The sequence below is a fragment of the Ambystoma mexicanum genome, chromosome 4p (genome assembly GCF_040938575.1).
Source record: "Ambystoma mexicanum isolate Mex_15411 chromosome 4p, UKY_AmexF1_1, whole genome shotgun sequence".
Classification (NCBI taxonomy): Eukaryota; Metazoa; Chordata; class Amphibia; order Caudata; family Ambystomatidae; genus Ambystoma; species Ambystoma mexicanum.
Window position 1 is genome coordinate 183173458 of NC_090927.1, and position 25887 is coordinate 183199344.

At 44.1% G+C, this 25887-nt stretch overlaps 1 protein-coding gene across 1 annotated transcript in view; it reads right to left on the reverse strand.

Moving 5' to 3' along the window:
- Positions 1–25887, reverse strand: part of LOC138453120 (fibrinogen-like protein 1) — a 360090-nt gene that overhangs the window by 10846 nt on the left and 323357 nt on the right. The window contains exon 5 of the mRNA XM_069605665.1: positions 17578–17794. Coding sequence (XP_069461766.1) covers positions 17578–17794 — 217 coding nt within the window. The remainder of the gene's footprint in view (positions 1–17577; positions 17795–25887) is intronic.

Consider the following 25887-nt stretch of genomic DNA (forward strand, 5'->3'; position numbering starts at 1 on the left):
CACAGGGTCCCCTTCTTTGGAATACACTACCAGCTCGGATACAGCAGATCCAGAGCTACACTGTGTTCCATAAAACCTCACTTTTTCAACCTAGAATAATTTGTTATGATTCTTGCTCCTCTTCTGCCTCTTGTGTTTGTCCGTTCTGTCTTGTCTTTGTGTGCACCTGAGGCCTACGGGCATGCGACGCGTTACCAAAATAAAAATAAATAAATAAAAAATAAAATAAATAAAGGCAAAGCATTGATTGTCTGGTTGTATACTTGCCTCTCAGTCACGGATTGCACATATCCCAAATTGATTTCTTAGCAGGCTTGACTATTTGCAGGACTTGTGATCATGAAATAAGAATATCATGCCTCCTTCCTCCTTTCTAGACCACAACCCCGCTCTATGCCAGCGTGGGCTGCCGGAGACTTGACACTGACACTGTTACAGATGGCGTCAATGATGAAAAACCCTACTCGATGATGCAAAAGCCAGATACCTCTCTAGAGATGCTATCTGGACTGTTTCCAAAGACTTTGGTTAGTTACATGTTGTTTTACGAACAAATGCACCCTCCCTCTGTCATGAAATGGGGTAAGAGTTGTTTGTCCACCTGACCTTTGCTGCAGACTCAAATTCTGAGCTCAACCAGGACCAATCCCCAGTACTTCGGGGGATCGGCCAACCAAACCACTTCATACGTCTAGGAGCAATGGACGGCATCAGTCATCCAACCAAACGCCACAAAGCAGACCTCTGGAGGTGAAACTGGGCCAGAAGAACCCAAAGGTTCAAAGGGCTAGCGACCCTGACTGTCACAGACTCTTTACCAGGACTGACCATATCATGGGTTCGAGGTACATTTAGTTAGAAGTAACCAAGCTCGGTATGGTTCGCTTGAGAATTTCATAGAAAGACTCATAACTGGATCACATTTTAGCGTGTCATTTAGGACTCAACGCAGTCAGACACGTGGGTGCATGAAAGACATTTGGGTATCAAGGAGTCACTCGATCCGAATTGGCACCAAATTTCACCATCTGTCGTCCATATCTTCTCCTGCAGAGTGTCGCCAAAGATTAAAGATCTCCTAGCTAAACATTTCTGTGTTCCGTCAGAGGCCTCCAAGACCCACAGCCCAGCCAAGTGGGACTTATTGAGGTCTGATTGCTGTTGATTCATCTTAAAATTCCTCCCACCCCCAGAATGTGAAGCTCTGGGACTGTCTGCATAGAGGCGGGAGGCATGCCCTTTGGAAGACCGGAGATTCTGTAACAAATGAAGATTCCGTCATGAATTTAAAGTATAAAAGGAGACATTTGGGGTCTTAATTGAGTGTTAGAAGTTCTTGTTGCAAGGAACTAAAGTAAACATGTAAAATGGGCCTCATTTCAAGTTTGGAGGTAATTTCACGGTAATTCCACAAAATGATTGCCAAAATCTTGTATCGTTACTGCCAATTTGTATGGCAGAATTGCCACCAAATTGTGAGCGGTGGTAAAGCGGTGTAAATCCACATTTTTAGAGTCTATAGGATTTCTTTTTTTTCTCTCAGATTAACAATGTGCAGTAATTTCACCGCGTTAAATCTGATGATTTCTGGACTTAAAATGCAGGGTTCCACTCCTGTATCTTCCTGGTGGTCAATCCTTTACTTTGACCCCAAAAATCGGAATTCGCCAGTACGGTAAAAATGGGGTAAATTCCATTGCCTCCACTTTTTTACTTCACTGCCAAATTGGCAATGAAGCCCAATATGTTCTTTAATGATGTTAGTGTAAGTACACACTACCCCTGCTTCCTTCAGGAAATACATATTATTGCGTGGGGAGTTTGCCCAATTTCACATCCAAGGCAAGGTATATTTGCAATGTAAATCTTTGCCTTTCATTGTGTGACAAAGGGGGCAGGGCAAGGGGCGGAGCCATTTAATTGTAGGCAGGGTGTCTAGTCTGGTTTGTGCATTAAGCAAAGTTTGTAGCCTGCATCAGTGTGAAAGGGCACCTTACCCACAGTAAAGGAAAGCCCTGATGAACTTAACGGTACTTGAAGGGGCCCTGGTCCCTTGGTCTGCCTTAAAGGAACGTAGTTACTTTTAAGCCACCTTTTCTTCCTTTTGAGAGACATATTCATGAACTTTGACATTTTATTGCTGAAATCTTTGCCTGAGCAGCCTTTCTAAGAACCCATAGTGGCCCCTTATTCTGAAAGTCTGCTGCTCTGAGTTTTCCCTTACAGGGGTGATGCAGTTACCTGCCATGTCTTCTCGGCACCTTCCTGTCAATTCAATCTCGTCTCCGCCATCTTCCTGTGTCAACCACCTGAACATTCAGGACTCCCTGATGTTATAGTCCCATACTGCCCCCTGATGTCTTCCATCTGTCGCTGCACCAAGTGCACTCCCACAGGCAAATAAATGACCGCGTACCATTCCTGCTGCAGCCCCTCTCCCCAACTCATGGCATTACATTCAGAGTAACAAAGGCTTAAAGCAAACGCAGCACCAAAAGGACCCTACCTATAATCACCAATTAACATAGATTCACCATTTATAGTAGCACCGGACCCACATGCAGCCAATGCCTTCTGCTAGTCCTTTTCCTCACTCCTGGCTTTTCATAACTGAAACATGACTTTTTCTCGGACTCCATATGGGCGCAACCAACCCCTGCAGCACACTTTGGGCATTGCACCCTTGCCAGACCCCCCCTCCATTTCGTAAACCACTATTTATTTATTTATTTATTTATTTCATTTGTTTATTTATTTATTGAGCATGTGGTAGGCGCTTACACAACACAATCGTGTTTCCGACCGCCTCTGTCGGCTGCATCCACTTTGCTTCCTTGAAAGATGAGTGACTTTGACACAGCGTCTGTGTGTACCCCTCAGCTTTTATGATACTGGTAGTTCTCTCCACAGGACATATACGTAAATGATGCCTGCTATGAAGGTGCTCCCTTAGAGCCCCTTCCTTGTATGGCCATCACTACCCCTGCACTGAAGGTAGAGGTTGATGGGGGATATATTCAGTGTGTTTTGTATAAGCGCCGCATGCAGGGTTGTGCGCTTCAGAGTGCTACATAATGCAATGTATTCTGTACACCATGCCATGCCTTCCCTTCTCCCTCCTTGATGTTCTTTGCAGAACCAATGCAAGGGGCTGCAGTGACCCCAGAGAGAAGGAAAGAGGATACTGCAGGTTAATAATATAGAGCAGGTGACTGCAGACACAGCACAGCCTTACTTACTTCTGGAAGTGTTTGCCACATTTCTGCATCCTGGCCCTCAGTTGTTTCCTTCGTTTCTCAGAAGTAAGTGAGGGAAGTGATGGACGGGTTGTAACTGCTAGGTTTCAGCTACAGTCTGAATGTTGGGGAGTTCCCTTTGGGGGCACCGTGTCTGATCAGGGAGATACTGGCCCTCATTACAACCCCGGCGTTAAGGGGTTAACGGCGCCGTAAAAGGTGTCGGCGCCGTTAAACCCTTAACACCTGATTACGAGGTCCCTTTGCGGGCGGCACTTTAACGCCTGCTTTTAGCAGGCGTTAAAAAACCAACCCTCAAAGGGACCTAGGAGCTAATTACGGCACCGTAATTTATGGTGCCGTAATTAGCGCCTTCCCCAGTCCCATTGAGCCCTATGGGGCAAAAATGGGAATGGGGAAGGGCCATGGCGGCATGGGGAATTACCGCCCCGCCAACCTTGGAATGGGGCGGTATTTCCCCATTCCACCATGGCGGACTCGTTACAACACCGGCACCAACCATGGTGCTAATAGCGCCATGGTTTAGCGCCGGGGTTGTAATGAGGGCCACTGTGTTCTCTAGTAGTCTCGGAAGAGCTACATCATTCTGAAGGACATGCTCTTCCTCACTGAGACCTAATGGTGCTTCATCGAGGGTAGTAGAATGTGGCGTTAACGCTTGGAGCCTGGGCTTTGGGTTTGAGTGCAGCATTCTGGATCAGCTGTAGCCGGGCAATCTTGTCTTTGGGATATCGCTGGTAGAGGGCCTTTTCCGAGGGCTCAAGCAATACTTCCTTCCTGGACTGCAGGAATGCAAGGATTTTTCGTTAGTGACCAGATTTGGAAGAACCTTGACTGGAGAGAAGCATGGATTCATTGGGTCTTCCAAAAGGGATTCATGGGTCTTCCAAAAGGGATTCATGGGTCTTCCAAAAGGGATTCATGGGTCTTCCAAAAAGGATTCATGGTGTAGAGAGGAGTGTTACCAGTGCATTGGTGTTTCCTTCCGACACATCCACAACATTGAAGAACCTTGAGCGCCAGCCAAGAAAATAACACTGCCACCATTCTCAGGGTATGCATCTTTCCTAGATCTGCAAACTCCCACTGACTGACACATATCTGCTCTGCTCTGTAGGCAGTGGAGGACAATCAGCCCGGTTGTTCATACCCAGGCAACCGTCATCTCCAGCACCGCCTCCACCCGTGCGATTGCTAGCTGAACCGCCGTCAGCAACGCTATGGCTCTTGAGAATCCGCACAATCGTATTGGATATCCCAAAATCAATCAGCGCTGCTAAAACAAAATATGACCTAGCATCATCAAGATCAGGATTCGGATGCTGCGAAGCTCTGTACCTTATAGTTTCTAAAGAAAGCAGAAAGATTGATATGATATGATATGGCATTTATAACGCCTCTATACACAAGTGTTTCAAGGTGCGATGAGGCACGGGGGGGGGGGGTGAACAGAGGGAAGACAGAGACAACGATCTTACTAGGCCAGGTGACATTGAGATCGCGCAAGTGCAGGGGAGGGGGGAACGGGAAAAGTGCAGGGGGAATGGGGAGGGGGCAGTGCAGTAAATCCGATAACAGTAAGTAAATAAATAAATAAAGACAAAAAAAATAGAAGTGCGGCCAGCTGGTGGCCAATGCAAGGGCAAGTGCAGACAATCACTTCATTAACCAGTCAAAATAAACTGAGCTGGCAACTTCCTAACTCTATTCACAATAATTAGCAAAATCATCGGGACAACTAGTAAAATCATTAGAATATTTGACTTGAGGACCTAAAGAATTTGCTGTTTTAGAAACAAATGCAAGTCAATTGGTAAGATCCTGAGAGAGAATGCACCATCGCCTCTTCAGCATTGTGGACCCAATTCAGTTATTCTATTGATTCCGATCCCGTGATCTCATCTTGTGGTTCATTCATTTTCAGCTATTACTTCAGAATTTAATATAATGCTGATTTATTATTGATGTGCTGTGGTGTTTTCGTTAAACTAATTCTGAACCTAAGTGCGTCACTGTGGAAAAGCTGTGGAAGCTGGTCATGCAGCATTTCTGTGCGAGGCGCTGGAGGTGTCTCACGTGCTGCAGACACACAGAGTTAGGGCTTAAGCGGGTGTCAGGGGAATGGTACTGTCACGTGGAATATAGAAAATGGAGATTCTGATTAACATACGGGCGTAAGGTTTCCAGAAGGATCCAGGTCAGGACAAGGGATGCATTCTGTCCTTCTTTCATCTACAGGAAGGGGGAGATTTTAGCCCGCCTCCCCCTTGAGCATTCAATTTTGCAGTCTGAAGCTTCCCTGCATGATCTGAATGACACCTGCGCTAGTAGGATCGCTGTCTCTGTCTTCCCTCTGTTCCCTCGTCGCGCCTTGAAGCACTTGTGTATAGGCGCGTTATGAATGCCATATCATATCATGCTCCATCAGCACTTTTTAAACCCCCTCTTGGACTGTATGCAACTGCGTTCTGTCCTTCTTTCATCCACAGGTAGGGTGTGACTTAAGCCACCCGTCCGCTTCGAGGGTTCCATTTTGCAGCCCTTCCTCAGCCCCTTAGCTGCTTTGTGTGATCTTGCTGCTGCGGTCGGTATCAAGTGAGGACTGGTTCTCTGTTTATATCTGTGTCTGCTGAACCACTTCCTGGTTACTTTTTGGGAACTTAAGCACTTTCTCTAGGTCTTCTATTCACCCGGGTGTCCAGAGCAAAGAGCCCGGCAGAACTAATGGCTCCTGCAATGATCTTTTGTCTATTTCATTCTTTGCCCACTGTTAGCAACGCAAAACATGACACAATCAAAGCACACAAACAAGATTCCAATTAAACTCCAGCACACCACTGCACCGAAACAACTAATTACATGCACCTGCCTGCCTTCATCTCAACTCCCAATCTATTCATGTGCACACACATGCAAACACGTGCGCACGCACCAACACACCCAAATTGGCATACACTCCCCAGACATACTCTTTCTTCCAGGAACACACCTGAAAAACACACCCGTACACTTCCTTTGAAGTGCTCTCTATCACTTATTGCAATTGAACAGTGTTTATGAGTGTTTAGTGGGTTCTAGCTCATGTGGTGAAGGTGGCTGTGCCAGTAGGGCTCACGGTAGAGTTGTTTTCAAATGTGTATTGTTGAATGTGGTCCCACTGGTTAGAAAAAATGGATACATACCAGGTGCCACTAGATGATGAATACGATGTTCATATGAGTGTGAAATTTGAAATTACGTTTCTATCTGGATTCAAATAATTTATGGAGAAAATGGGCCTCATTATAAGTTTGCTGGTCTGGTAACAACAGTACCAGTAAGCTTGCCGGTACCGCTGTTACCGGACCGGTAAACTACGAGTTCTGCTCGCAGGTGCCTTCCTGCCCGCCAGGTCAGACCTGGCGGTCATAACACCCGCCACGAGCAGAGTATGTTGGATGCACGTCGCATGTCAAGGTGCCGGTGCATCCAACCTCCCAATTCCCATTGGGCCCTATGGGGCTCAAATAGGGAGCATTTCATTCCGGCGCTCACGAATGGGCAATTACTGCGTCCGGCAGAGGTGTAATGACCAGGTAATTTCCCATTCACGGGCGCCAGAAAAAAAATTAGACCGGCGGCCGCCATGCCGGTTTTAGCGGCACACCTGTTGCCGGTCTCACAATGAGGCCCAATGAAATGATGAAGAACTGAAACATGAACAATATATTTCGGCACTGAATAAATAATGCAGAGAAAGATAAATAACTGGAATATGGATCTTTATTGTCTATCAAAAGTGAGTTGAGAGACTTTTGCTTGTAGTGTTTAGTGCAACAAAACAGTGAAATGTCAAGAAATAAAAGAAAAAGAGATGAAATGTTGAGGTACAATTGTGTAAATATAACAATCACTTGCTCCACTCCATTATCCACCCCATTTACTGGCTCCCGGTCCCAATTCTAACTTTCACACTGACTGGACTGATTTCTACCTTGGTGACTTCAAGTCTGATAGCTCCCATCCAGACAGCAACCCCATACTAAACAGTATCCTCACTCCACTCACCCCCGTAAGACTTCACCCAATTTATCAATCCGCCACCCTCATACCTGGCAAAATCCTGGACCTTTTGATTTCAAGCAAACATAAGTTCTCTGAAAACTAGAATGTGGGTTTCATGGTCTGACCCTTTCGCAATGACCTACACACTCACTCTCCCATGCAAGAACTCCCACATGCCACGCATACCCCTCACCACCGGGTGTGAGGGGTCGGAAATGAGCAGCAGACACAAGGTTGTAATGTTTTCAGCATTAGTCATTTTAATAAAATGAAAGGTGTTTTGTATAAAGCCCTATCTATCCCTATCCTAAAGAGAGCTTCTCTTCCTAGAAAACTAAAACCAAAGCAAGCTGACCTTGTGTCCAAAATGTATCTGACCATCACACTAACACACATAATCAAAAGTTGCAAGGTAAACGTCACTGCTTTAAATTCAGCAAAAAAGGTAGCAAACACCAAATATGTAAATCCAACAAAACAATCTTTCCAGAGGATGATTTCCTTCCCCTGAATTGTCTCAGTTAGAATGTTGAAAGTGTACTGTTCAAAGAAATGTCCTTTATAATTACTGGAAACGTCTCTTTTAGGCATCACTTTCTTAAGGATAATGAGAAAGTGTCTTTTCCAAGAAATGGTATTAGAAATGATGGCAAACATGTCTTTTCTACACAGCAACTTACGTGATGGTGTTTTAACCCTTCCTTAAGGTTGATGAGAAACACGTGTTTTCCAAATAATGATTCCTTAAGCGTAGTAGAAATGTCTCTTTAACAACACAACCTCATAAGAAAAATGAAAGAGTGTCTTTTCCCAACATTTTTTTTATTTCTTATTAAAATTTAGTTTGTTACAAACTTTTCATTTTTAAGACTCAGTGATACACGAAATGATAATATTTAGCAATTCACTTGAGAAGTAGAAAGAGGAGATTGAGAAAAAAATGAAAAAAAAGAAGGAAGGAAATGTAGAGACAATAAGAAAATTTCATCTTGACACCTTCGGCATCAATTAGGCCAGTCGTCAATATCTTCACTTGGCTTTCTGTTGAGCTCCAGGCTGCAATCCTAAAATATGTTGAAAATATTGAACTTTTGTGTAAATTAGTTTGTTTTAACGTCCGTTCAACAATAAAGACCCACGCATATCCGTATCCATCTGTTGGGTCGATATTTTGAAAAAGTTACCGAAATTCAGTCTCTTGGTCGTTAATTGCGGGTTGATCATTACTAGATGATAGATTGTTTCTGGTACTTCTCTGTCTTTGCAGAAATGGCAATAGTTGTCAGTTTTCGGGATTTGCCATGTCATTGCCAGCTTGTCCCTTGTAGGTAAGTTGTGCAGATATTATTATCAGGAAACTGTTCCATGTACTTTGGGATTTCGCTTAGGGCTCGAATGTCCGATTGGCTTGAAGATTTCTTGAATATAAAGTTTTGGCATGACATGTTCGGATCCAGTTGTGGTTTGCTATTTTGCGTTTTGCATGTTGTGTCTGTTAATGAGGGTTTCGAGTGATATTTCTTCGTCTTTTAATTGTTGGAACAAATGTTCTTTCCATTTCCTTAAAAATGTATTGTAAAGAGCAGTTGGATTATTTTTCAGAATTGCTGTGGCCGGTGTTTCATCATTTGTCAGGAGTTTTCTTAGCAGGTCGAGCTGTTTCCATGTCACTATCGAAGATATGGATTGGGTTGCGACCTCATACCGAATTCTAGCCATCAGATATGAATCTGAGAGCCTGAAGATCTTTCTCCAGAATATAGCTTCTAGTTTCGCCCAATTGTTGGATTGTGAGTGGATCATTGTGTCACTGCCATATGTAATTACCGGGATAACGTTCTGTCTGTAGAATGTTATAACAGGTTTAAATGAAAATTTACTGTATTTCCTGTGTAGGACACAACCTTGTCTGGCTAGTGTCTGAGTTTTCGTTTCCAGGTTGTTGAACCACTGTTTTTCTATTATAGACTGATTTAGCATAATGCCGAGATATTTGAAGGTCGATACTTCTTCTAGGCAAATGTTGTCGATAGAGACTTTTAATGCTGGATGTTTCTTAAATGGAAGTTTTACTAATGCCATGATTTTAGTCTTTGCTGTATTGATCCTTATATTGTTGGATTTCATGTAGGTTCCCATGAGATGCAATCTCCGTTGTAAACCCGAGATGGTTTTGTCTAATAGGATAATGTCGTCGGCATAAAACAATGCTGGAATTGGGACAGAGTTCAGTTTTGGAGGATTCAGAGCCAGGTCATTAAGATGTTCTTCACAGTCTGCTGTGTATAAATTATATAAGGTGGCTGCGAGAGGACAACCCTGTTTTAGTCCTTTTGTTGTTTTTATCATGGGGGTAGTCGTGCCATTATTTGAAAGTCTCACAGCTATTGTTGTATTGGAATATAATAGTTTTATTGGCTCTAAGATCTCAGCCGGACAATTCCACGCCGACAGTTTTTCCCATAGTCGTGTTCTTGGTATGGAATCAAATGCCATATGTAGGTCCAAGAAAGCAGCATAGATCTGTGTTTTTGTTTCTATTGCTTCATATTTGACCAAGTTCATTATAAGGAGATTTACATTGGTACCAACGCCAGCAGTGAATCCCGTCTGTCTCGCTGCAAATCGCTTCATTTTCTTAGCCCATTCCTTAAGTTTTTTGAGATGCAATGCGGCGAAGATCTTGCCCAATGGGTCTAGTAATGCGATCAGTCTAAAATTCTGAGGATTGTCACGCGCCCCTTGTTTGTATATGGGGACGATTATCGCTGTTCTCCAAGATGGCGGGATTGTATTCTGTTTGTTGATGGTTTCTATGAGTCTCATCATGAAGAGAATGCACAACTCCACATTTTGTTGTAAAATTGCATTGGACAGGCCGTCAGGACCCGGGGCACATGAGGTGTTCAGTTTTTCAAAGATCAAGATCAGGTCTTCCTTCTCGTAGCGAACGTTCCATGATTTATTCACAGTCTGTAGCGCCCGCGGCGTGGTACTAGCTGAATCATTATATATGTTTGCAAAATGATCTATCCACTTTTGCTTGGTCACGTTTGCTGTCAAGAGTTGTTGGTTGCTTTCGTTATTGTCCAACAGATTCCACAGTCTTGGGTTGTGGTTCTTGCAAGCTTTCATCATGGCTTCTGCATCGTTTTGTATCAGTGTTGTATGATATGATTTCCTCCAGTTTGTGTATTTTTGTTTTATTTTATTCTTCTGTGCAAAAATTCAAATTCCATTTGTGAGTTTTAGGTTGCGAATGTCCTTATGCACCTGTTTTTTTTCTGAGCGATTACAGTATCGTAATAATGATTATATAGTTTTGCTTGATTCTTCCTTGGCTTTAGGAAGGGAATCAGGAAGGTATCATAATTAAGTTTGTCAATATCTGGCATTGTTGTCAGTTGTAATCGGTCTGTAAGATCTCTTATTTGCTATTGGGTTATTGCCAGCGACTTCTGTCTGTATGCGGAAGTCAGTCATTTTTGGTTGTGTGGGTCTAGAACCAGTGACTATTAGTTGGTGATGATCACTTCTTGTTGTTAGATTGATTTGAGTCACTGTAATTGATTCCAGTAGATCTATTGACAGATATACGTAATCTATTATTGCTGTCATCTTACCACCATCCCATGTGGCTAGGATGGTACCCGTGGCGTCTTTCGGTTGGTCTAGTTGTTTCAGATTTCGAATCGAGGTTTCTTTGTGCCATTTTTTTGCCCGCATTGACAAATCGATGAACTCCATCCGTTGGCCTATTTTGTTATATAGATGTATATTTAAATCACTGCATATAATAAATTCCACATGCTGGTGTTCTGTGAGTGTTTGGTCGATGGTTAGAAACACACCATCTAGGAAATTGCTATCGTTTCTTGATGCTGGATTCCAATACAGGTTCATGATGGATATGAAGCGATCAAGGTTGTTATGGCCAGATGCTTGTATTCGAATGATGGCATTTTGTATCCAAGGATTTATGTTGTTAGTAACGACAATTGACCATTGTGGTAGGATTTGAACAACAATGGTTTTTGAAAGGATGGCAAAAGTGTCTTTTCAATATGCTTCTTAAAAATGGTCTCTTGTTTTCACAAACTCTACATGGATTACCTGGTGTACTCCCCTGCCAGGAATCCCTCTTTGGGTTTGTAGATACCCTGGTATACTCTCCTGTCAGGTATATTTTCCCCAAAAGGCTCACTGCCAGATGCACTTCCTTCACCAGGTCTTCTTACAATTGTATCTCTTTATCTTTCAGTCTCTTTCTCTTTAAGTATAACAGTTGTGCCTCTTCACTATTCATACTTTATTTGCTCCAGGTATTACTTGTTCCAACTTCCCCCATATCGACATCCCTTATATGGAGACTTCTTCAAGCTTTCTTTGTTAATTTCATCATTAGGGTTCATTGGCTTGTGGCAATATTTGTGCCAGTCTTCCCCATATTGATAGTTCATATATGAAGTGTTGTACAGATCTTGCCTTTCAATTGCTTCATTAAAGTTCATTTGCTTATAACAATATTTTTTCCAGATTTCCCCATGTCGATATCTCATATATAGACATTTGGGTAAATTCAGTCTTTCTATATTACTTGGTTGATACTCAAAATAGGTTATGAATTGATTGCATGCATGTCACTATGTCCTAGGGCTGCCAATACTCCTGGCCAGACTCATCTGTGTTTGCTGGCATTTCTGACCCTTGGCATCCAGCTGCACTAAAGTCTGTGCTGCAAGAAAGCGTTACCCGCTCTGCGACCCTCTTATGGTTCCCCCGCTGACGTCTCCTTCACTCGCCGGTGGAAATGCTGTTTTTCAACGTGGCTGTGTCTCTGACGCCTCGCCATTGCTACCGGCTGCTCGGCGGTCCCCGTCGGCACCCACTATGCTGTTACCGGTCTCTCCCCTCTCCTGTAGAAAAGAATCTGCCTCCTTCAGCAGAGCCAGCTCGCGTGTGTCTGCCTTTGGTTCTGCTTTCCTCTGCACCCACACTGCATCTCTCTTCTCATCCTTCTCTTCCCTCAGTTTAAAAAGGCACATCATTTTTAAATGTCCCATACAGCTTATTGGCATTGCCACAACTAGTCTGCACATTTAACTTGATGTGTTTCTGCTCCACATTAACTACTTTCTCCTCTTCCTCGTCCCAGTACTCTTGGTTTTATGGGAGTTGGAGTGTATTGGAGTTTTAGACTTTGTAAAGCTGTATTGCTATGGATATTTGTTCAATTTAAGATAGTCAGAAATAGGAGATGTTAAGTGAGTATTATATGCAATGGTATTTTGCTCAGATTTAGAATATGCCATCAGTATTTTAGAGGTTATAGTTTCGGGGGGGTAGAACAGTGAATCCTCTGTCTCTTTCAATGGAGTTATTACTTCCTCCCGCTAGTCGTCCCACATGGTCCTCCCTCATAATACCACCCCGAGGGTCAGGATCAGGTAGCGGCTGCCGTTCCCTGGCCATGTGGGAGAAGATCATCACCAGGGAATCAGTGATGACTAAGCAGGATTCATCACATATCCTTCCCCTAATGTCGCTGGTTTTCACAGCCTCTATTTGGAATGGGGAAAGGAAATCTACATTACCCTGTTATTTTCCTTTTCAAAATTCTACGGTGAAACAATAAGGCTGTAAATGAAGAAACCAGCGTATGACCCGTGTATTAGTGTCTTTGCGAAGGGATAACCATTTTAATGGGGCGTGGTCTGTGACAAGTTGGAACCTTCTACCAGTTAGATAAACGTTAATGTAGGGTATGGCCCACTTAATAGCCAGGGCTTCAAGTTCAAGAATCGGATAATTTTTGACTGTGGGAAATAACTTCCTGTTTATATAGAGATGTTCTATGTAATCATTACTCTGTGAAAGAACTGCACCTAAACCTGTAAGTGAGGCATCAGCCTGTAGGATGTCACCTTCAATACAGGTTCACTACACAAGATAGGTTTCAATTTATTAAAACATAATTGATCTTCAGGATGCCATTTGATTTTCTGAGGTTCAGCATTAATAAGTGTTAAAGACAACGAGAAAAATGTCTTTTCCAAATAATGATTCCTTAAGAGTGGTAGAAATGTCTCTTTTACACAATGCTCTCCAAAGAATAATGAGAATGTATTTTCCCAACAATGGTGTTTGAGAGGATGCAAACAAGTATTTTCTATATAACAGCTTCTTAAAAATAGTCTCCTGGTATATTTTCCTGCCAGGAACCTTTTCACAATGCCAAATAAAGCTTCACATCAACAAGAATATAAAACCAATAGCTCAGCACTGAAGGGGAATACAACTGCAATTTGAAGATGAAATTAAATCACTGTTAGACTAAGGGATCATTAAACCTGCACAAGGTCCAACACCGTGGGTGTCACCAATAGTGGCAATGCCCAAAAAATAATTCAGTGGACGTATTTGTCTATGTGCCAACATGAATATCCCAAAGCCATAGAATGGGTACAACACTTTGCACCATGTATGACTGACACAACGCATCTACTCCATGCAGCCACTGCATTCTCCAAACTTGAGTTAAACAAAGGGTTACCTCGAGCTAGAACTACATTCAGCTTCACGCTATATTAAAACGTTTGCAGCACACCTTGGATTGTTTAGATATAAACAATAGCTTTGGTGTCTCATCTGGGGCTGAGATTTTCCAGAATTAAATACACAAGATATTTCGGCACATCCTGCAATGTCTGAACTATAGTGATGACATTCTAGTGTTTGGGGCATACCAAGAAGCTCACAATACCATCAGGGGCTGATCATAAAAATGTAAGTGCTAATTGCACATGTATGATGTTGGAGGTTCTTAAATGCTGGGATTATACAAATCATTCTTAGATTTGTTAGGGTGGGACAAAAAAACAGAAAATTCAACAAATCATTTTTGTCACTCTCACAGCTAGGACAGTTTCTCCTCACAGCGAGATTTGATAATAAAGAGGGCACCCTTTCTCCAATGAAAAGGAGATTTGCTCTGAGGGCCATAATAACTGTTCTTTCCCTTGGGGTGACAAACCATTGGACATATGCTGGCCTTGCCTTTTTAAAGGCAACATTACGATAATAAAATTGGACACTTTGTTTCTGCAAGTCATACTTATCAAGGCATCCACGTCCTGACACAAAGGCTGAACAGTATTTAAACTATGTGATTTATTACACACTACCGCGTGCTATACCCTGGACACCATCATCTCTGCAACACTACAAGAGAAGTTGATAACAAATGTAAAAACAAAACGCATCAGTTCTGACAAATGGCGTAAGCAAATGGCAGGAGCAAGCAATGACCTATCACCGGCTGAACACAAGGCCTTGCAAACATTTGCTCTCATAAAGTATGAATTATCAATTACATCACAAGGAATATTCTTGAAACTAAATGTAATTGTCGTCCCATCTTCTCTACATGACATGATCATCAAACTGGCGCATGAAGGTCTTACACTGTGATGCACATCCTCAACTCGCTGCTCGTTTTACACTGTGATGCACTTCCTCAGCTCACTGCTCATGTTACACCATGATGCACACCCTCAGCTCGCATGCTCGTCTTACACCGTGATGCACATCCTCAGCTCACTGCTCATTTTACACCATGATGCACACCCTCAGCTCGCATGCTCGTCTTACACCTTGATGCACATCCTCAGCTCACTGCTCATTTTACACCATGATGCACACCCACAGCTCGCATGCTCGTTTTACACCGTGATGCACATCCACAGCTCACTGCTCGTCTTACAGCATGATGCACACCCTCAGCTCACATGCTCGTTTTACACCGTGATGCACATCCACAGCTCACTGCTCGTCTTACACCATGATGCACACCCTCAACTCGCATGCTCGTTTTACACCGTGATGTACATCCACAGCTCACTGCTCGTCTTACACCATGATGCACACCCTCAGCTCGCATGCTCGTTTTACACCATGATGCACATCCTCAGCTCACTGCTCGTCTTACAGCATGATGCACACCCTCAGCTCGCATGCTCGTTTTACACCGTGATGCACATCCTCAGCTCACTGCTCGTCTTACAGCATGATGCACACCCTCAGCTCGCATGCTCGTTTCACACCGTGATGCACATCCTCAGCTCACTGCTCGTCTTACAGCATGATGCACACCCTCAGCTCGCATGCTCATTTTACACCGTGATGCGCATCAACAGCTCACTGCTCGTCTTACACCATGATGCACACCCTCAGCTCGCATGCTCGTTTTACACCATGATGCGCATCCTCAGCTCACTGCTCATCTTACACCATGATGCACACCCTCAGCTCGCATGCTCGTCTTACACCGTGATGCACATCCTCAGCTCACTGCTCATCTTACACCATGATGCACACCCTCAGCTCGCATGCTCGTCTTACACCGTGATGCACATCTTCAGCTCACTGCTCATCTTACACCATGATGCACACCCTCAGCTCGCATGCTCGTCTTACACCGTGATGCACATCCTCAGCTCACTGCTCATCTTACACCATGATGCACACCCTCAGCTTGCATGCTCGTCTTACACCGTGATGCACATCCTCAGCTCACTGCTCATCTTACACCATGATGCACACCCTCAGCTCGCATGCTCGTCTTACACCGTGATGCACATCCTCAGCTCACTGCTCGTCTTACACCATGATGCACACCCTCAGCTCGCATGCTCGTTTTACACCGTGATGCACATCCTCAGCTCACTGCTCGTCTTACAGCATGATGCACACCCTCAGCTCGCATGCTCGTCTTACACCGTGATGCACATCCTCAGCTCACTGCTCATCTTACACCATGATGCACACCCTCAGCTCGCATGCTCGTCTTACACCGTGATGCACTTCCTCAGCTCACTGCTCATCTTACACCATGATGCACACCCTCAGCTCGCATGCTTGTCTTACACCGTGATGCACTTCCTCAGCTCACTGCTCATCTTACACCATGATGCACACCCTCAGCTCGCATGCTTGTCTTACGATGCACTTCCTCAGCTCACTGCTCATCTTACACCATGATGCACACCCTCAGCTTGCATGCTTGTCTTACGATGCACTTCCTCAGCTCACTGCTCATCTTACACCATGATGCACACCCTCAGCTCGCTGCTCACCTTGCACTGTGATGCACATCCTCAGCTCACTTCTTATCTTACAAAGTGAATGAATATGAAACACCATCTGTTGTATAGGCACCTTACAAATATCCAATAAATAAAATAACATAAAAATGAGTAAATATTGGTTGTTAGTTACAGTTGTCGGAGTTCTTTGGTGACAATGGGGGAAAGCGAGAGCTACAAGGTGGCCCTCGGAGAGACACACTGTTTTGAGGGACAGGACAGAAAATCAGTCATATCCGCCAAAACTCCACGCTCCAGCAAGATGAATTATTTTTGTCGTGAACAGGTGTGCACCAGTTTGTGTTTTCTCCAGTCAATTCCTGAAACTCAAGTCAAGCACGAGTCGGTCACCTGCCCGGAGATCACTCCGTTTGACTTGCCAACCTTTAGTTACCATGAGACTCTACGTATAATGAGAGTGTAATGTGTCTCTCTGAGGCGCGAGGTGCTTAAATAAGCTTGGAAATAAATATACTCGGCGGGCCTCGTGACCTTTACCCGTTCCTTTACGTCTGCTGCCAATTTGTAGCTACCTGTCGGGAAGGTCAACCTGACACCTCTACCCCTTAATTCACCCTGGAGACTGATGTGTAGAGGTACACAGAATGAAATGAATAATAAGCAGAACAAAATCTAACTAGGTTCAATTTGATTTTACCGAACTTTTTTACTGTAACAAATGTACCAAAAAAATACAAAATATTTGTATTTTTATTTTTATTTGGGGGGCTCAACCCCCAGACCCTCTGTTTTCCCATGTGTTTAACCCCCAACTCCCAACCCCCACCCCATCTGTTTTACCACTTACATCCCGCCCCATATATATATTTTTTAAATGCAGTATTTTTTCAGTACATTTGTTTCGGTAAAAAATCACCTGAATAAAACGTTTTCGGTAAAATCACTGGATACCATCTAACTAGTGTCAATAAAATGCCATTACTAGGCACAGAACAGCTCTATTTACATTGAACGTGGGGAATTACTGTGCGCAGTAGCTGACCTGCATCTGGAATTTTGTTTCCAGTTTTTGATACTTCTTCTGTAGGATATTATCATAGAATGGAAGGATACAGAGGAAGGGGGAGGGCTAGGTGTTCCCCATAGATCAGTGCGGACCTGCCTCGCGGTACCTGAATCTTTGGTAGAACGCGTGCTTGTGCTTGTTGCTCCAGTCCTCCAGGTCAATGCGCAGCGAGTAGTCCCCCTGGCTGGTTATCTTATGAATGCGCTCATTCCCGAGCCAGAACTCGCCATTCAAATCCCCGAAGCCTTCTCGGTACTCCTTCCAGGTCCTGTTAAAGTTGACGGACCCATCCAGTCGCCTTTGGATGACGGTCCAACCCCCTCCTGGAAAAGAGAGTCAGAGATGATGAGAATCCTTTGCTATTGAGATGCCCCCCTGTTCAATGCCCAAACAAAAGGTCAACATGATCCCAGCCCAACAATAATCACAGGTGAACATCATCAATCACAGGCTGGAGGAGGGCACATGGCTATAGCTGCAGGTGGCACATGGGTGTTTCTGAGATGATACACATGTATGCCCCTGTCATTTTGGCTGTCTACGTCCAAGGTTTCAACACCTTACGTACCCGGAGGTATCAGCAGAAGAGTAGCAGATACCATACACCCTGGCTGGCTGGCCTGTGGTGTTGCTACAAAAAGCTTCAGCTTTTGTGCAGCAAAGGGCAAAGCTTTATGGTCTGCTGAAGTGGACACCTTCAGCCCACGGTACAGCAAGGGGTCAGTTCAATTCACCGTGGCCTGCTTCTTTCTCTGATACACTCCAGAAAGCACGTGCGATGGTCAGGAGGGCTTCTTGTGTTTTCGTGTTTGGGTGTGAGTGAAGGACATGTGGAAATTGCCTCTTGCTAAAAACATGGATAGGCCTAAAAAGTATAAAGAACATTCCCTTCAAATTTGCATTTGAAGTGAAACCTTCAGATTATGACATCCTGTTCCTGAAGCCAGTATGCATGCTAATGGCGAAGCAGCACATTGAATTCTGTGCTTTCTGCCAAACACAGAATCCCTACTGGGGAAAAGCTCCATCCTACTTTACCAATCCCCAAAGAGCTCCTACTCTGCCCAGGGCGCGTGCAAGGAATGTTGGCACTCTAAGCGAAAGGTCATTTTGACGCCCCCACTGACAACCCCATGTGTTCTGACTATACAATCCCCTCATCGCACATTCATATCTTGTCCACCATGTCCACAAGTTGCAGTTTCTCGCATCATGTTTTAGACCTTTCTCAGAACTAGGTAAAATTAAATGAGTCTCTTACACATACACAATATATTATATAGAGGCTGGATTAGAAACTCTGTCCAGATATGGAAGGATTATCAATACAAATAGGCAGAAGGATGACAAATCTATGATATCAGTAGAAAATAATTACCCACAGCTATCCCCCACCGCCACACGTGTGTGCCTCCGTGAGGCAGTTGTCTGGGCTATTGTGAGCCACGTTATTTACATACAGTCAGTGTCTACTTAGAGGTTGTTGGAAAGAGGCTATTGCTTCCTTGCACCAACGCCAATGGCCCTCACCGAGCAGAGGCACCCCCCCCCCGATTTGGAGGCGGAACTACCACTGGCTATGCTTGTCATATCTCTGCCTCTGCCCCGCCTCCAAGAGTGGAAGAAACCACTGCTCGAGTCATTAAAAGGGAGAGTGTGTTAGTGGCTGTGGTTGTCAGTAGCTTTGCTACCACCATTGCTAGCTCTGGAGGCATCCCCCTCACATCCTCTTTCCAGATATCAAGAATAGCAGAGAAATAACCCCTTGCTCGACGGCATTTGATGGTGAGTGGAGAGAATTGCTTTGGCATTGATGGAGATGAGAACAGGAGTGAGCCATCCCGCCATCATCCACAAGCAGGTGGAAAGCACCATCTGGTGTTTCAGGAGATCCATCTGGTGAGCATTCTTTGGTCAGGCTGATGACCACCATTGGGCTGTCATTAGACTCAGATATGAGAATGGGACAGTGGCTGCTGTCCCGGCCGCCATGCGATGGAGTGAAGATGTGGTGAAAGCTCTGCTTCCACCAGGTTTTCTAAACGCGGGCTTTGCGCTGTGCAGCTGGGAATTTTAACCAAGTTGCTAAAGTGGCATCAATTTGGAGGTTTAGACCTTTTTTCCGTCATCAAATTGCTAGTATGATCTTCCAAAGTGTTAATTCGTTTAGTACTTTTCACAGTCAGTTAAAGGTTTGACCAGCATTTTAACATCAGGAGACCCACATAAAACCTTGACAGGTTGAGTGCTACGCCTTTACACGTAGCATGCACATATTCTCAGCCAGCATGCTTATCTTGGATTTTTACCTGCACTAGACATAAATATACTGGTAGAGACAGCAAGGCTTGACCAGTACGGTTCAGTATTGCTTTGAAAAAAGTACATTCCATAATTATAAATTAATTGTGCATTTCTGTTAACCTTCCAAGAAATGCTAGATAATGCTTGCAGTTGTTAATTCATCCAGACATAAAGACATTCAACTTTCGAAATAGTGCAAGGGCCCAAAATAAATGAATTCATGAAGTCGTTTTAAAGTTACATGAATAACTATGCATTCCTAGCACCTAAGAGCAAACGCTGCAATTAGTCAGTTGTGGGGTCAGTCCTCTGAGTCCACCCTTCCAGCACTGCTTAGAAAGGCATATCTATCAGGTATTTCATGCTAATGAAAATGCTTCGGAGTAAATGTAATGCAAGCACAGCACACTTTCCTATTCTGAGATCATGTGGATTTAGCGCTTTAACTGGTTCTATCTGATTTCGCCGAGTTATTTTCATCGTGGTAGATTTAATTGAATTCTTTTTTTAATAATTGATTTTGCCACAAATGCATCTGCCCTCCCGCGCCCTCTCCCACAAATATAGGTGGGGGGACCGCCCGCGCATCTCCTCCTGCTACATTATTAACCCAAACCCACCCTCACATATATTTTCAGCAAAATCCATTTAATGAAAATCAAAATATGCTACTACAAAATCTGATGCGGCAAAACCTCCCATTCCCCTTGAACTCATTGTTGCCGAACTTGCATGAGGCCCCTACACCCACCCCGTCTCCTTCCTGTTTCTTCGTGTGGGGTGCACTTTGCCTGGCACACGCTCTGCCCCCAGAAGTTCCAGGTGGGTTGCATCATGACTGTTGACTTTCTGTGGGTCAGTGATCTGGTTCTGACCACATTGTTTTATCAGCATTTTTTCCCGCTAGGCCGCCGTGCTTTTATTGGAGCCAGTCTATGTACTGTGCTGCTCAAGAACATGTGTCAAATGGCAATAGCCCTGCTTCCGCAGCCATGTTGGAGACTCCCAGACATGTGAGCACTGTGATTGGCAGCAGGCCACCCCCCCCTTATTCCAGGAAGACATAATGCAGCTACTTTAATTCAGGTTGGTTACATCTATTTTGTAATTCGTGAAAGCAGAGGGGAAAATCTGCTCTTTGGCGCTCCCTGCTGGCACACACCATAGTTAGCCGCCTAGTTTGCCTGGAGCTTGCACCGTCCCTGGGTACGCCAAGGGTCACCCTCCCAACACTTACTGATCTCACACCCTGCTGTGGTACAAAAGGTTTGGCGGTATGTCTGTCCTTGGAGACTGCTCCCTCGTCAATTTCCTCACAGTATTGTGTGGACTGGAGCCTGCCTGCTTGTGTTTCAGGAAGTCTCTGAAGGCCATCGGTCGAAGTGAGCCGGAACGGTTAATAGTTCCACTACTTTTGCAACCATTTTTACCAGTCCGGTACTGTTCTTTGTGAAGGTAAAGCACATCTCTGCACTTTACCAGCCAATAGCAGTTACAGCTAAACTGAAATCTCTTTCAACTCAATAATCTGCAAAGCTGAATGGCTGCAACCCTTGAAAAATGTGTTGCACTTTGCTCCGCGCCCCCGGTCACCACTTTAGGATTGGCTAGGTCTCACCGCTGTCTTTTTATGTCTCACTCCCTTCCTCTCGAGTGCTATCCTTGCATCCTCCCCAGCTTGCACTCTGGAGTAGCCTTGCTGCTAGCATTGTAATAAAAGAATAAAGATAGCACGGTCTTATTCTAACATTTGAAACGATCATTTAAATTAATTGGATGTGACCTATACTTCAATTCTTTAGAATGCATGAATAAAGCAATATTGATATGAATTGTGAAAGGAGTTTTAGAATGGAATTTTTCGAGAAAATATTGTTTTTTTATTTTTTTAAAGATGTACATAATTGTGAATTTAGAATGTAGAATGTATACTGTAATAATGAGGCGTGAATTTAAAGTAGTGATTTTATTTCTTTTATTGTACATGGTTAGAAAACCTTTACAAAAGCATTCAAGTAAGAACAAAAAAACACTCTGCTTTGAGTCTCCGAACACCTCTGAGTTCTTTAAGCCTAAGGGATGCACTGGAGAGGCTCCAGGCGATTAATCAAGCCTGGCAATAGTTCGAATTGATGGGCTTAGTAGACTTTACACATTCTATGTTCGCATGTGTCACTTTTCTATTGGTTATTCTTGTGAGTGGAGGGGTAAATGTGCAGCAATCCTATGGAAGCTTTTCAACCACAATCATTCAGTGTCTACCGCATGTGGTATTCCCTGAAATACAGCATGAGGTAAAAACCTCATACCTAAAATCAGGGGTTTGGTAACAACAGTTTGTATTTGAAATAGCACTTTTTTTTCTTTATCACTTGACTCAGTGGGCCTCATTACAACTGTGCCGGTCTGGAAAAATGCCTGTAATTCCGGCACCAGAATTCTTTAGGACTGTCAAAGTACAAGTCTGCCAGTGGGGGCCATGGATCTCCCTACAGACCTGATCTGCCAGTAGATCAGGCCCCCTCCAGTAGATACATGCCTGAATCACCGGCACTGGTATTGCTGGTGATTCAGCAGTTCCCATGCCATGGGGAACGGGAACTTACCGTCACTCCACCACTCGTAATATCCCGGTAATACTGGGCTATCGGGCAGCTGAGACGGTTATGCAGCTTTACCAGTATGTTGCCGGAAATACCGGTGGGATACCAGCAAATTTCTAATGACTTCCATAGTCAAGTTGAGGCAGCTGTGTTGAGGGAAAAGTTTGGATTTTTGGGACACATAGGGCCTAGCTACAAGTGTGCCGGTCCGGTAAAAACGGTGCCGGTAAGCATACTGGCACCATTGTTACCGGACCGGCACACTACGAGTCAGACCTGGCGGGCAGAACGGCACCCGTCGACAGAGTTTCACGGAAGCACCGGCACCGTTATTAATGGTGCCGGTGCTTCCGTGGTCCCCATTCCCATTAAGCCCTATCGGACTCAAGTGGGAATGGGGATTAACATTTACCAGCGCCGGATTTCCCGGAACGCCATGGTCATAATCCCCCGGTTTTACCGGCACGGTTACCGCCGGACGTGTAATAAAGACCATAGACCCTAATTATATGTCACAATAGAAACTCTGCTGACCTCAAATCAAATATCTCCTAATCCCAGCTCCCTGTGTTCTAAGGAATATGCATTTCTGCACTCGCTTTAGAGTCACAGGCATGGCCACATTCATATAGGTGCACTCTTACTCACACAAAACAGATGCCTTTCGAGGCATACATGCCCCATAAGGTGCTTTGAAGCACTGGATGCAGGTGCCTGCATAATACACAGTCTCACTCAGTTCAAGGCCGTCTGCAAAAGGGCTACAGGATCCAGAATGCATTCTGTCTCTGTACCGAAGCTCTGCCAGACTACACATATTAGAATGCACTCTGCCTCACTTAGGGCAGATGCCCTTGCATAGCATCATACAGAGGATGTACCTCTCCAACAGCACTACAAAGCCCAGAATGCATTCTGACAAACAAAATGGTGGTCCCTGTGTAGCACTGCATGGTCCAAAAAAACTTCACCTTGGCAAGGAAGACCACACATGAAATGGCATATTCCTAAATCTCAGTGAAGTTCCCAGTAAACTGTGATGATTTTTCTCTCCAAGATGTTTCCCAACTCTCCCAGAAATGCCATCCTGCAATTTCTCTTCAAATCCCGGTGATGTTCTTCCAAATGTCCCCAATGTTCCTGCCAAAACTGCCTAATGTTCCATGCACACAATGTTGTATAACATTTGCTACTGCAATTATGCCAGTTCTTTGGGCTTTGAATCCAAGTTACCCAACTAAATAGCTCACATTTTATCAAGACAAGCACGATGAAAGGCAAAGTCTCCCATTTTGGAATTCAGACACGTGACTTCTAGGGAACACAGACAGATAGGCACACACTCTCTCTCTCTCTCCCTCTCTCTCACTCTCTCTCTCTGTGTCTCTCTCTGTCTCTCTCTCTCTTCCATGTGTCCAAAACACCGCCTTGGACCCCCCGTTTCTAGGAAAATACAGAAAATGAACTTCTTCCACAAAGCATTTGGGTCTGTCTCAACCGAGCAATCTCACATAATTTTGCCCCTCTGATGTTTTGCTCTCCGCTCTCTCCTCTAACTTTCTTTTACATTGCGAGAGGTCTGCAGTCCAGCATCATGAGAGCTATATATATGAGTCATTAATGTATGGGACTTTTAAGATCTGTCCGATAGAAACAAAGTCATGAGGATGATGATATAGGAGTCATGGGAAGTTTACATTATAGATTGATGTTTGGCCTGAGTGAGTGGTCTGCTCGTGCTATGTGAATTTGAATGCCTTCATTTTTGAAATCTTGAGGTTGATATGATGATATAATAGGGTATTTATAATCCGTGCCGTCTTGCTTCCAAGGCGAGCACATTGCCCCTGAGCTATCCTCCCAAGACAAACGTTTAAGGACTCTGGTTGGGAGGCCACGTGGTAAGGGGATCCAAGTTGACATTTCATTTTTTATATACGTAGTTCCACATTAGATAGCTGACAATTGTTCAGTGCCTTTCCAAATACATTTGATTAGATACTTTGATGTTTTTTTTTTTTAATTGTCGTTTCATTTCTTGGAAGCTTTTCCTAAAACTGTGCAAATAACAATTGTATCCAAGTTGTCATATGACCCTCACCACTAATCGTACTAGTTGAAGTCATGTGCTGCTGTCTTCACGTCATTTTAGTGGCACGTAAGCTATCAAAACAATTGCAACCAATTAGGCTCTAGTTGCCAATGAGGAAATATACAAATCGTGAAGAGCTAAACAATAGCATCACAACTAATGCATGCCTCGATCGCCGGAGCTATGAAGCGAATCCGTGATGAGGTCGGCTGTCTGTGGGGCGAGTGGCCCAGGCCCACCCAGGCCATTCTTCATGGAGGCGAGCCTGCTATGTACGAGAATTCAGCAGAACTTTGACAGTCTCCCAGAACTGATCTTCACATGTACACAACGCTCCTTCAGCCCAATCCTTTTGTCAGAGTTGCTGGTCTGATATGGGACGTAGAATGCCCGGTCCTGCTAGCCTTTCCCCATGTTATATCGACATTTTACATTAAAGTATGTATTTTCAGACTAAAAGATTGTTGTGTGTTTTCACTGCAAAAATAAATATTGGGCATATATTGGCCCTCATTAATAGTTGGGTGGGGTGTAAAATGCGGCGGTAAATTCACTGCCACATTACTACACCGCCCAACTACGAGTTTGGCAGTAAGGTGAAGGAAAAACCTCCAACAAGAAGCTGGATGTATTTCCGCCACTTAACCACCGAAAATTGTGCCAATTTGGCAATATTGCTGGCACCGGAATTACCGCTGGCAGTAATACCACTGAAATCCCCTATAGAGTCCTATGGACTCCAAATAATGGGGACTAACATCACCTACCTCCAATTGTAATCTGGCGGTAATACTGCTGGACCAAGTGATGGTAACGGTATTACAGTTTGGTGATACCTTGACAGATTCACCACTGAGATACGACCAAACTCATAATAAGGCCGAAATTGACTTGCCTCTCCAGGGAAATGTTTTTCTCCACAAACCGGTTAAAAAAAAAAAATCCTCTTTATACAAGTGAAATAAACACAGAAATAGGCAAGTTCAGACGACTGGCAATGGAGTTCAAAGCATACCAGGGGGGAGCAGATAACGTTACTGCCATCTTGCACACAGGAGGTTGCTAATTACGCACATCACAGCCATCACAAATCTCGCACAACAAAGCATGTCATTACCAATACAAACATGATAACATAAAAAAGGAAAGCTGGCACTCTTTGCAATAAGATTAACAAAACACCAAGCTTATAGGAAAAGCAAAACAAATGTCAGGAAGTGACTTGCAAGTGGTTCAAATGGAATCAGCAGCTTAGAAGTACAGAGGAGAGCATCCAGGCAAAGTACTGTATGTATCCGCCAATGCCATTGTCTACTCTCCAAGCTAAATACCATGGTAATTTGTCCCACCTGGTGATGCTAAAGGTCCATCTGTGAACCAAGGCCTAGTACCAATGGAAGAGTTGTCTGCTGCACCC